Here is a 12,750-nt window from a genome sequence, read left to right as displayed (position 1 = left end):
AGTTGTGACAGTGATTTCAGCAACTCATTACACATCCAGGCATTCCTACCACTTATCTTTTGTGGTTTATGGTTTTGATATTATAACAAGCCAGATCTACTTCCATCATCCGGCTCATCAGTGAGGTTGCATGAAGATCTCTATTCCCTTGATTAATGCCCTTTGTGGTACCAATTCTGAAGTCCCATATAGTTGTATTTCTTCTTCTCAAGCCATTAATAACCACTGACACTGCATACTTTCTTTCTACTCTTTTAATTCAGCAGTGTAGTTGAAATTCCTAGGGCTCTTGAAAGGAACAGTTTCCAGTAGTAATGGGAGCCTGAGCTTGGATTTGTCTCTTTCAGCACATTAGGTGCTCCTGAGGCAGTGAGGAAAGAATGAGAACACTAGGTTCTCACCAGGTGCCACTAGGTGGCACCACTCTTACCTTTAAATACAGATGGGAGCATTTGTGGCTCCTTACTCTAAATAAAAAACTAGGGAAGGCAGTAGCAACACAAAGCAGCAGCCCAGGAAATTTGGCACACTTTCTCTTCCCTCTCTGATTTTATATGTGTCACTTCATTTCCTCTTTACAATACCTTATGAAATAAATATTTGTAGTCCTATTTTCCATATAAGGAAACTGAGGCCAATAGAGGCTAAGCACTGGCCAAAGATGGAACAGCTGGACTTAAAGCCAGAGTGGGAATAATTTTTTTCCTGACATGTAAGTTACAGCTTTTTCCTTTATACAAAGGACATATCCATTCCAGAGTTTCAATCATTCATTGTACATCTCCAATCTTTAAATTAGGAGAATCCTTAATTCAGAGTGTAAAGTATTTCACTTCCTCCTCCTCTGACAAGAGTTTTGATGAAAGAACTGGAAGACAAAGAACAGTATTGATGTTCCTCAGCAGCACAGAATTATTTGTAATTGAGATGCTTTCTGGTGAATGTAGTAAATGGATAGAGAATTATAAGCCAAAGAAAGATGACCCGAATTGGGAACAAGACTGGCAAAGGCCCAACCAAGGTGGTCACTGTAATTGACCGATATTGACAGAATAAGCTCTCAACAGAGAAGGTTGGTTCCTACAGGCATCTCAATTAGAGGCAACGGAATATAAACTATTTAAGGTATAATCATTGGTAACCATGTTTCAGTGATGGCAAAGATGTTAGAAAAGTTATTCTCTGAGGAAGGTTATTTTGTTGAGTTGCTACAGGGATCAAGAAATGATGCTGAAAGCCTGAAGCCTGGTGTAGGCCTTAGAAAAGGGAATGTTAAGAACTTCATTAATGTCCACCCACATAATGGAAAGCCCACATAATGGAACCGGTTCTAGTCTCCCTAACAAAAGTGGTGGCCAGAAGTGCGAGTGGAAAACGCACCAATTTTCATGACTTATGGGAATTTCCCCCCTAATCCTGACTTGTAAATCTTTTAATTCACTATCCACTATCTAATCTTTAGAAAACTAAATACCACCAGTATTTGGAAGCCCATGCTCTGTAATGCAGAACCCATTTCTGTTGACTAGACCACTCTTACATATGGTATTTATGTTTCCAGTCAAGATTTCTAGATGATCAGTGTCAGTTCGTTTACCAGGGCCTTCCCAATTCTGGGGGAGCTGACAAGCTCCCATTACTACACTCCAGCATGTAAGGCCCCATCAACAACTCAAAGGTTTTCATAACAACCCTCTGCAGCTTTGTCAGCTCAAAGCCCCTAAAACTATGTGTACCCAGCTAATGCCTGACATAGTTATTAGAAATGCCACCTGGTAGAAACACAGTAGTGAAACAAGCAACCTACCCTGGCCATGATCATAGTCTTCTCCAGGTGCTGTCCAAGATAAATTTATCTTCTCTTCCACTTTGACAGCATGCAGGTCAGTAATTTTGCATGGTGGAAACACATCAGGATGGGGGCCGGCTGGAACTCCCAGCACGGAAAAGGAGCCTCCTGAACTTATTCGGCTAAAGCCCCACTTTTGCTCCTCCTCACTCCTGCCCACTGATTTTCTTGGGCCATTCATCTGAATGTTGCCTGCGACCAAAAAAAAACAGCCAAAACAACAAATGGCAATCTCCTGAATAGTTTGTTTTTGAGAGATTCTGGAGAGAAGTTTTAAAACCTTTTTTCTTTACTACATCCTTAGAATAACTGATTGTTTATTCCACAATTAATTAATTAATTCGTTCATTCATTCATCCATTCTTTCACTAAATAAATATTTTGAGGGCAGCAATCACAGATGAAAGAGAATCTGTCTGGATGGAATTTATAGTCATACTAATAAAACTTATTTATAAGTTGTGATAAACATAAGGAAAAAAGGCAGGGTGCTGTGAAGAAAAATAACACAGGTACATAATTTATAGTGGTATCAAGGAAGTAATGTTTAAAGGCATCCTAAGGGTGAGTAGGAGTCAGCCAGGCAGAGTGGAGGTAATAATATATTAGGCAGAGGGAACAGGTTGTGTAAAAACTCTGAAGAGTTTTGCATAAAGAGCCTTGCAAATTAGAAAAATGTAATTAAAGCAAGGAAGAGAATAGTCTGAGATAAGACCAGAGAGAGAAGCTCATAGAGGGCCAGGCAGGCCACTGTAATGAATTGAGAGTTTAATCTTATGAGCTGTGAGGAAGCAGGGTAGTGACATGATCACATTTACTTCCTAACAGGTCACTGGGGCAGCTCTCATTAGAGAATGAGTTCTAGTGCAGCAAGCAGTGGGTCATTAAGACAGCCACTGCAACAGTCCAGACAGGGGAACATGGCAGGGTGGGCTGGGTGACAACAGTGGGGAGGGTAGAAGTAGGCAGTTTGAGATGTGATTTGGAGATAAAATCAATAAAAGCTGGTGATGTGTTTGATATGGAATGGTGAAGGAGATAAAGTTGGTAGAAAAAAGAAACAGCTCTCAGGTTTCTAAAATGAGCAACTTGGAAGGAGAAGCAGGAAGGGAAGGAGACTGAAAATGTAAGTTACAAGGTTTGTGATTCCTTTAAAACTTTTAATTGAAGATGACAAGTAGCCAGTTAGACATGGATTTCAAGCTCAAAAAAGAGGTTTTTATCTAGATTTAATAATTTTGAACTTAGGAATTGGGAAGTTATAGGTACATAGATTTTATTATAGCCATATGGGCTAATGAGGTTACCTAATAACAATTTCAACTGTAATGATAAATAGCATTTATTGAGTGCCTGGGTCACTGTGTGCCAGGTACTTATTTAAGTACCTTACATGTATTGACTATTTAATTTTCCTAGCAACACTATAAGAAGGGTACAATTATTATCCCCCTCCCCTTTCAAGATGATGACACTGAAGCAAACAGAAACCAAGTAACTTGCCCAAAGTCACACAGCTAGCAGTAGATGTAGGAGCGAGGTTCCACACCCAGGCAGTGTGGCTCCAGATGATAGGGTAAGAAGGTTAGGCCTGACCTCTGAGAACTGCCAACACTTAGAGGCTTGATAGAAAAGGAGGAGCCAGAGAAGGAGCCTGACCAAAAAAATTCCAGAACATAAGAGGTAATTATAGAAGCCAGGAGATGACAAAGGCAAAATCAATCAGTTATGTCAGACACTGCTGAGGAGTGACATATATTCTTTGGATTTAACAGCAGAGTGGTCACTGGTGACTAGGGCTGGAACCATTCGAGTTGGGGGGGGGTTGGGTGGAAGTCAGATTGCGGCAAACAGAGTCGTAAATTGGAGGTGAGAAATTGCAGGCAGAAGGTTTAGACTAATGTCAAGGAAGTCGATGACAGGGAGGTGGACAGTACCTGAAGGGAGACTAACAATAAAATTTGTTTAAATATGGGATGATAAATCATGCTTGAATGCTGCTCAGAGGGGTCAGTAGAGTGGGATCATGCAAGGGTGAGCTCTCAAGGCCTCTGGATGGGCAGGCTGGGTGGGATCCAGAGCAGATGCAGTAGAGACCCTGGCCTTTGGAGAGGAGAAGGATGCAGACATTGTTGTGTCTGGGAATTTGGTGGTATGAAAATAGAGCAGCTTCCATTTTTTTTTAATGAAGTGTGCGCTCAAGGTGGCCATCTAAAAGTGAGCTGAAAAAGTGAACGTTATGTTTAATAGACATGCCTAGGGAAACCTGTCTTTTTCTTTCTACATTGCTAAGAGCCTCTACAAAATACACAGATAAAAGAACAAGTCTTATTCCATCTGCTATTCCAAGTTCCTAGGACTAAGCCTGTCACCTAAAAAGCCTTCAATAATGTTTGAGGTATAAATGAAAGAAGGAATATTTATTTATAAGTAAGTATTATAGCTAGATGCAAAATCCTATCTATGCAATAAAACCATGTTACCTTCCAATTTGATTTACACTGGTTTTGAAGTAACCCAAAGTAAATACATAGGAGAGTAAATTATGTTTTAGGCAAAACTAAAATTATCAGGAGATGCAAATTCATTGGAACATCTTGATTATTTTCTACTTGAAAGTACATAAAGACCAAAAATATAGAATCATGTTATGAAATAGGCGTGATTAGTTAGCTGCTAAAATTCATGAAAAGTATTCATGAAGATTCTGCAGTTTTGGAAATAAGAATGTTTAGAAATGTTTTCTGAGATGTTTAAAATGATTAAAATGATTATAGCATATTTTAAAATGATTATAGCATATTTTTGTTTGTCTGTTATACTTTAACCACTGGTTCCCTTCAGGCACTATAACAATGGTTTTAAGGAAAGGCGTGTATCTTCTATTTATTTGGTGCTTTTCTCTTGAAGGAAGACAGGACATCTTTAGGAATCACTCAGTTGTCTGTAACATCCAAACTCATATTTATTTAGGAACTCATTTTTTGTGTTGATTATTTGGGCTGTTTGCTTCCTTCTTTCAACTGCTAACAACTTTTGCCTCTTTTTCTTGCCTAAACCTCTATAGGGGAAATACAGGAACGGTAACTGAGAAAAAACTCAATAAATCTCTTTATCTGTTAATAGGTCTGATGAAACAGCCATGAGTAAGAGGTCAAAATAATGACTAAAATGAAGATACCAAATATCTGTGGGAATTATCTATTGCCTTCTGATTGACTACCATGAATCACTGAGGACTGAAGAGGATAGCAACAAATTACACATTGACTTAAGCTTAAAGAGTTTTGAAATTCCATCTCTCTTTCTCCTACTCTTCTCTCTCATACACACACACACACACACCAGAGATATATACATTAAATGATGTTATTCAAATAACAGTGCTCATGATTCTTACCATTTGCTATGTAACCTGGTACGTACATAGCACGACTCCGTGGAATAGAGTAGGCTAGGCTGCTTACGCTGGGGGAGTGACTGACATGCACTTTCAAGCTATATCTACCATTTACAGCAAAGAAGAAAAAATACCTCGAGTAAATTCCATCATTTTTTATGATATCAGCACCTGCATATATAAAAAGAAAGCTCAATGTCAGTACTTGTCATCACAGTTGATTACTAATATTTAATTAAATCATGAAATAATAAGCTTTATTCCCTTCCTTCTTCCCATTTTAACAAATCCAGTCATGGTCATAGCTACTTTTAATATTAAATTCCAATGGCTCCTTAACTTCTCCCTGTGATTCCTTAACCTCTGAAAAATTATTTTCTGAAGGTGAATGAGTTGTGTTTCAGTGCTAATAAAGCATATAATGATCACCTTTAGAGGTCTCCTTCTTAGCATTGAAAATAATACTAGTTTTTCATGGAAATCAAGCATATTATTTTTGTTTATGGTTACAGACTCTTTTGAGATAAAAGCTATTCTGTTCCCAAGAAATAAATATAGATGCACATATACACATTTCATACAATCTCAAGGGATTTATAAACATCCTACAGCCCTGATGGAAAAAAAAAGATCTGGTAGTTGATAAAGTAGTGTGAAATTATTTAATTTCCTCATTAGATGGTACATGGAACTGTTGTTCTAGATTCTGAGGAGTTTGCTGACTTGGAGTTTGACAGGCTTTGGTTCTATCCACTGTGTTTTGCTTCAGGAGGCATTTGGAAAGCCTGGCCAGTGCTACACTTCTTTCCTTTTACACTTACCCTTGGACAGCAGTTCAATTCTAAACCGAGTCCATGACTGAATGGCCGGAGGCTCTGACTCCAGGGGAGCTGTGGGAGGTATAGCTTAGCCCAAGTGCAGAACACGTTCATTCTTCAAGTGCAGGTGGCCACCCTGGACAAATGGCTTGTCCTATCCTAGAGTCAGTTCACACCACATACTCAGCCCTGGACCCTAACTCTGTATTACCACTGAAGTGCTCTCAAATCCCCACTGCAGAGGCAGGGCTGCTCCTTAACATGAGAAAAGTAGCAGTATATTGAATTAAAATAAAAAGTGCTGCGCAACTTATTATCATAGTAGACCTAGAAATTTTTTATCTATTGGAAAGAAATAAAATCTTGGTATTTAGTGGTTTACTGATTATCAGTTCTATCTATTTGTTAAGAAATGATAAAGGAAAATCTCTCCATGCCACAGTTACTACCCCCACCTCTTTTAATCCCTGAGTCAGAAAGAAATGGGAAAGAACACTAGCTTGGGGGTTGTGGGACTTGGTTTTAAGGTCTGGATCCACCACTCAGTAGCTGTAAAACAATCTTTCTGAGCCTTGGTTTTCTCATCTATAAAATGGAGACAACTTATCTCACAGGGCTGTCGTGCTGATTATCTCAGCGTCTTCGTGATAAAGCACATTTTAAATTATTAAGCACTTCATAAGTGTACATTTTATTATTATTCATGAATCTGGCAGCAGATAAATACTGCTTCCATTATAAAAATAAGTGTTAGCTATGTACATGTGTGTTAAATATTGGGGGGAAAAACAAACCCTAAATTTACACTTTGATGCCTAAGCAATACTTTCTATTGTTTCTTTCATTAGAGTTTTTTGGGTTTTTTGGGGATTTGAGGGGGGGGTTGTTTGTTTTGATAGAGAGAGAGTGTGAGCAGGGGTAAGGGCAGAGGGAGAGAGAATCTTAAGCAGGCTCCATGCCCAGTGCAGAGCCCAACGCTGGGCTTGATATCATGACCCTGAGATCACGACCTGACCCACAATCAAGAGTCTGACGATTAACCAACTGAGCCACCAGGCACCCCTAGAGTGTAAATTTAGACATCAAATAAATGAAATGGTTCCAGGGAATAAATGTAAAAGCTGTTGAGCTGACTCAGGTGATTTCTCCTAAGAGAACAGGATCTGTTCTCCAGGCCACCCACAGGCTGAAGCGAAGGGGAAGCGTGTGGCCATGGATAAGCAATGAGAGCACGAGATGTTCATTTGGATCCATTCCAATAGGCGAAATAAGAGGACTTCTCTGGTGTCCCTCTGAAGTAGATTGGAACTAAAATTCTTTGAATGAACTTTTGTTTCATAAATGTCATACAAGATTGCCCTGGCAAGATACTAATGGGTTGCTAAACCTAAGACTCTTGAAAAATAATTATCTTTGAAACACCAGAGTGCAGGAGTATGGTTTTATTAGTAGATCAAGCACTTGTGGCTGCCCACATAGACGTTGAGGTCTATTGTCATTCTGAAAATTTAGTTTAGGGAAAAAACAGAATAGGAAAGATAAAACAACAAAGGAGTTTGTTTTTGAGTCAAAAAGAGTTAGTCAGAAAGAGGAGCTGCTATTTCCTGGCCTGGTGCTGTGCTGTCTGTGAGGTGTGATGATGAGGCTCTGAGCTCCATGTGCAGAATGAGCACTTGAAGTAGGGCTTCGTTTACTTTGTTTTCCCAGTGGTGGGAAAATCTCTGTCATGATTCAGCTAGGCTTGCTGACCTGGTCGTCTTGTGAGCAAATCAGACATGTAAATGCACTGGCTCTTCCCTCTTACCAACCTTGCCACTTGGCTAAAGAATAGTCTGGGGTTATCTCCTGGGTCACAAGTTCAGTTTTCAACTTTCTTTTTACTACTGGGCCCGAAGAGACCACCACTGCATCTTACTTCTTGGGTTTTCATTTGTTATTTTAATTGTCCAATCTTATTATTTCAGGGACTAATACAGCTGGCGAATCTTAGAGGAATATGGGCATGTCACAAGGACATAAAGGCTGTTCTGTGTGACCTCAATGAGTTGCTAATGTCACTGGCTGAATAAAAGCCAAGACCCAGGTGTCAAGCTACTTCCTCCCACCCTTTTGCTCACCCCACAGCCACACTGAGGAACCTCAAGGAGACTCTTCCCGAGTTCACATTCTCTTTCCTTGTGCAGATGTGACCTGTAGCTACTCAGTATGCCAGTGACTCTCTTGAGGACATGAGAATCTCGAAAGATTCAATGAGAAAAATACTTGAATTGAAGGACTTGTGCAGAGAAGCTTAAGATTGGTACTGCAGCATCATAACACAATGACAGTTCTTGAGAACATGCAAAACGACATGACATTCCTTGTTACCTGCTCCATTGTCAAAGAGGTCCAGTGCGACAGGATCTGCAGCCTCTGGCTCAATTATAGCGGTAACGGTGGCATTAAGAATGGGATAAAGCCCCTTTCTCACATTTGCGTAAATCATCACAGGATGGGGAAAATGGGTGCTATCTCTTTCCACAAAGGCTTCCACAGTAGCAGGGGGCATGGCTGAGCTGGAGGCGCGAGAGGTCACTGTCACTTTCAAGGCTTGAAGAGAATGGTGGGTATTGTTCAGTGTGTAGGTCCAGAGCCCAGGCTGCAAAACAAAGCCTTTTTGTTTTGTAAAATGTGAAGAGAAAAAAATCAACCCTTAATTTTAAAGCATAACTCTAAGCTCCTAGGGGTTTTAATTCACATTTTTAGAAGACAACGTTAAGTATCCAGCTTCAAAGTATTTTGTAAATATTAACTTGAGCCCCTTTACCCAAAAAATATTTCAACGTTTTTATTCCTTTTCTACAATTGAGAAAATTATTGCAAACTAGGTGGACAATTATGATTTATGTAAATAACTGGATTAAAAAGCAATAGTATCCTTCCTTCCCTTCATGTTCCTCAATCCCCAACCTGAATGTCCAAAAATCTCAAGCAACAAAACTCACATACACTATTACAGACCAAGAAAAGGAACACTGTTTTTTTAATAAGTTAGGATTCTACAATGTCTGTGTTGAGTAATATATAGAAATATTGCTAAATACCATTCTCTTTTGCCCCTCTAGGCTGCCTGGGGGAAACCTGTGAAAGAATATCAGAAAGAGGGGCGCCTGGGTGGCACAGCGGTTAAGCGTCTGCCTTCGGCTCAGGGCGTGATCCCAGTGTTATGGGATCGAGCCCCATATCAGGCTCCTCTGCTGGGAGCCTGCTTCTTCCTCTCCCACTCCCCCTGCTTGTGTTCCCTCTCTCGCTGGCTGTCTCTATCTCTGTCGAATAAATAAATAAAATCTTAAAAAAAAGAGAATATCAGAAAGAAAAAAAAGCTTAAACTACAAATAACAGAAATTTGTTCTTTGGATAAGATTATATATAAATATCCTTTCCCCCCCATTATTGCTGTTGCTTCTTTATGTTTAATTTTTAGAGAGAGAGAGTGAGCAAGCATGCACAAGTGGGAGGAGGGGCAGAAGGAGAGAGAGAGAGAGAGAGAGAATCTCAAGCAGGCTCCACACTCAGCACAGAGCCTGACGCAGGGCTCGATCTCACAACTGTGAGATTATGACCTGAGCCTAAACCAAGAGTTGGTGGCCTAACTGACTGAGCCAACCAGGCACCCCACTGTTGCTTCTTATTAAACCCTAGAAGTAACAGGAAGAATACAGTAGAGCTCAAGGGAAAAGAGAAAGCAGCAAGGGGTTAAGTTGTGACTCAATGTGGAAAGTTAAGATGCCACCACACCCTACCCAGCCTTCTTCATTGGGATTCATGTGCTTGGCCATTTTCCTGTGAGGTCATAATTCAAGTATGAAGATCATCTATTTTTTTTTTTTTTTTTTTNTTTTTTTTTTTTTTTTTTTTGGTAATCATAACATTAGTAACAGACACTTAGTACAAATCTCCATATCAAAACCTTCTCTTTGGGTGTAATGTGTGTTTTGCTACAGGGCACTGAGGGCAGACTAAGAGGTCAGGCAAAGGCAGCAAAAAGTAGGTAAAGTGTTCTTGGCTCTTGTGCAAAGAACATGATGTGAAAAGAACATGATGAGTTGAGAGAAAAATAAGGAGGAGGAGAGCTGAGAGTGTTTGGGAAGATGGTTAAGAAATACACTTGGGCAGGGGTGCCTGGGTGGCTCAGTCGTTAAGCGTCTGCCTTGGGCTCAGGGCATGATCCCAGAGTCCTGGGATCGAGCCCCGCATCGGACTCCCTGCTCCACTGGGAGCCTGCTTCTTCCTCTCCCACTCCCCCTGCTTGTGTTCCCTCTCTCTCTGGCTGTCTCTCTTTCTCTCTGTCAAATAAATAAATAAAATCTTTAAAAAAAAAGAAATAAGCTTGGGCAAAAGTCAGAACATAAATGGTCTGATATGTAACAGTAACCACATGGATTTTATCCTGAGACCACCAAAGGGTTTTGAATAGGAGATGAGTTTGATCGGATTCATGCTTGGGAAGAATCACTGGGGTAGAGGTGAAGCAGAGGCAGGGAAGCCCCAGCAGAGGCTGCAACGGGGATCTGGGAGTAGGGAGGGCCCATGGTGCGAGGCAGGACTGCACTCAGGCAGTGCATGAGTGGACCTCATCATTCACCACCCTGCTGAGAACCACTAGTGGTTCCCTTTCCCTTTAGGATTCAAGCTCTTCTTGCCTTTACAGGCATACAGAGCCCTTGCTGACATGGCTCCTGTTTGTGTCTAACCTCATCACTTTTTCTCTTTCCTTCCCCTAAATTTCCACCTTATGTGCTGCTGTGTAGTTTATCCATGTTGACCTACTTGTAGTTCTATGAAGAGCTATATTCTATTTTTTCTGAGCCTTTCTATGTGCTATTTCCTCTGCCCAGAATGCCATTGAGACCTCTAGCCTCTTTATCCTCCATATCTCCATTTTGATGTTTTTACTTCCAGAAAGCGGTCCCCTTCCCTCGAAGCCTGTTCATCACTCTTGTATGCTCTGAGTACCCTGATCTCATGCCTACCATGGTGTTTTATTGTAAAGCACCCAGAACAAGACCCAGCACATAGCAGATACTCAAAAACATATGTATTGCATATATTCATACCATAAATTCTAAGTAGAGTTTTTTTTTGCTAAACATATAGATAACTATGTGTGAATTTTGTAAAGAAGAAAGTAAGCAAAAGGAATTATTTGTACTGCACACATATTAATTTCTACTGTTGAAGGGAGAAGGCTTTGGTATACATTATCTAAAGTTTCAAACATACCTTAGTTGTTTCTCTTACATTTTTAACATTCACAAAATGCCATCATATGAATTTAAAGTAAAATTTTGATTAGAATAGGATTTCTTTATACAGTGCATTTAATTATGTGATTCAACTGAAAATTATGTACTTGACTAAATGTCGTCATTATGAACAAGCTCACAACATCTACCTCAGCAGTTCCTGGAACACAGAGGCGAGCAGTCTGCAAAGCTGGATTGGTAGTAAAATTATTTGCATAGTATTTTCTTCCATTAGGATCAGATAATTCAATCTCAGGGGGACCACTGGTCTGCCATGTGACTAGAAAGATAGTGTCATTGCCCACACTGTTATCCACGGTCACGGTGTTTTTCAGTTGATGGTGAGGTTTAACATTTTCACCGGTACTTTCAAGCTGTTCAAGAAAATACACATATATGTGAAAGTTTCTAGTGTGGGCATAAACATTCCATCTTTTTCTTTACTTCTGGACAAACAAAAATAAATGGGCAAAAATAAAAATAATTTAATTCTGACACGTACTATATTTATATAAATCACTTTTCATAAAAATACCTCACCAAAGCAAAATATTATATATTATAGGAGTACAGAAGATATAAAATAGTCTATTATGGTTAATACAAGTGTCACTTCAGTATTTTTTACGGAGAGATTTTAGCTGTTCTCATACTAATTCTCATCCAAATCAACATTAGCCTCAGCTCAGCAATTATAATAACAAGCTTTTAAAAAGATTTTGTTTGCAAATGTGCTTCAGTGGTTTAATTTATATATTATCTCTCCAGATACTTTTATGGGCATGGAGCCTAATGCAAGACTTGAACTCACGACCCTGAGATCAAGACCTGAGCTCAGAACAAGAGTCAACTCTCAAATGACTGAGCGACCCAGGCACCCCTACTTTTATATATTTTAATAAGAAATAAGGGGTGCCTGGGTGGCACAGCGGTTAAGCGTCTGCCTTCGGCTCAGGGCATGATCCCGGCGTTATGGGATCGGGCCCCACATCAGGCTCCTCCGCTATGAGCCTGCTTCTTCCTCTCCCACTCCCCCTGCTTGTGTTCCCTCTCTCGCTGGCTGTCTGTATTTCTGTCAAATAAATAAATAAAATCTTTAAAAAAAAATAAGAAATAAAACACTGAGTTTTAGGGGCCTTGGGTACTTTAAAATAATTATTTAGCCATTCACAATAAGCCACGTGCACACATGTGTGTGTGTGTATGCACGGGCGCAAGCAACGCATACACAGTGCAAACAGATGAAGGCACTGTGCTAAATGNTTAAGAAATAAAACACTGAGTTTTAGGGGCCTTGGGTACTTTAAAATAATTATTTAGCCATTCACAATAAGCCACGTGCACACATGTGTGTGTGTGTATGCACGGGCGCAAGCAACGCATACACAGTGCAAACAG

General features: G+C 40.0%; 2 protein-coding genes across 3 annotated transcripts in view; one reads left to right on the top strand and one right to left on the bottom strand.

Moving 5' to 3' along the window:
* Window positions 1-12,750, top strand: part of ODF2L (outer dense fiber of sperm tails 2 like) — a 312,052-nt gene that overhangs the window by 223,296 nt on the left and 76,006 nt on the right. The gene's annotated exons all lie outside the window — the stretch shown is intronic.
* CLCA2 (chloride channel accessory 2) overlaps window positions 1-12,750 on the bottom strand; it is a 38,290-nt gene that overhangs the window by 7,360 nt on the left and 18,180 nt on the right. The window contains exons 10-13 of the mRNA XM_002919387.4: window positions 11,502-11,726; window positions 8,435-8,705; window positions 5,250-5,420; window positions 1,808-2,041 (exon numbers count right to left, since the gene is read on the bottom strand). Coding sequence (XP_002919433.2) covers window positions 1,808-2,041; window positions 5,250-5,420; window positions 8,435-8,705; window positions 11,502-11,726 — 901 coding nt within the window. The remainder of the gene's footprint in view (window positions 1-1,807; window positions 2,042-5,249; window positions 5,421-8,434; window positions 8,706-11,501; window positions 11,727-12,750) is intronic.

This window comes from Ailuropoda melanoleuca, chromosome 2 (assembly GCF_002007445.2).
Source record: "Ailuropoda melanoleuca isolate Jingjing chromosome 2, ASM200744v2, whole genome shotgun sequence".
Taxonomy (NCBI): Eukaryota; Metazoa; Chordata; class Mammalia; order Carnivora; family Ursidae; genus Ailuropoda; species Ailuropoda melanoleuca.
The sequence above is the reverse complement of the archived record's forward strand: the minus strand, read 5'-3'. Positions and strand labels throughout refer to the sequence as shown.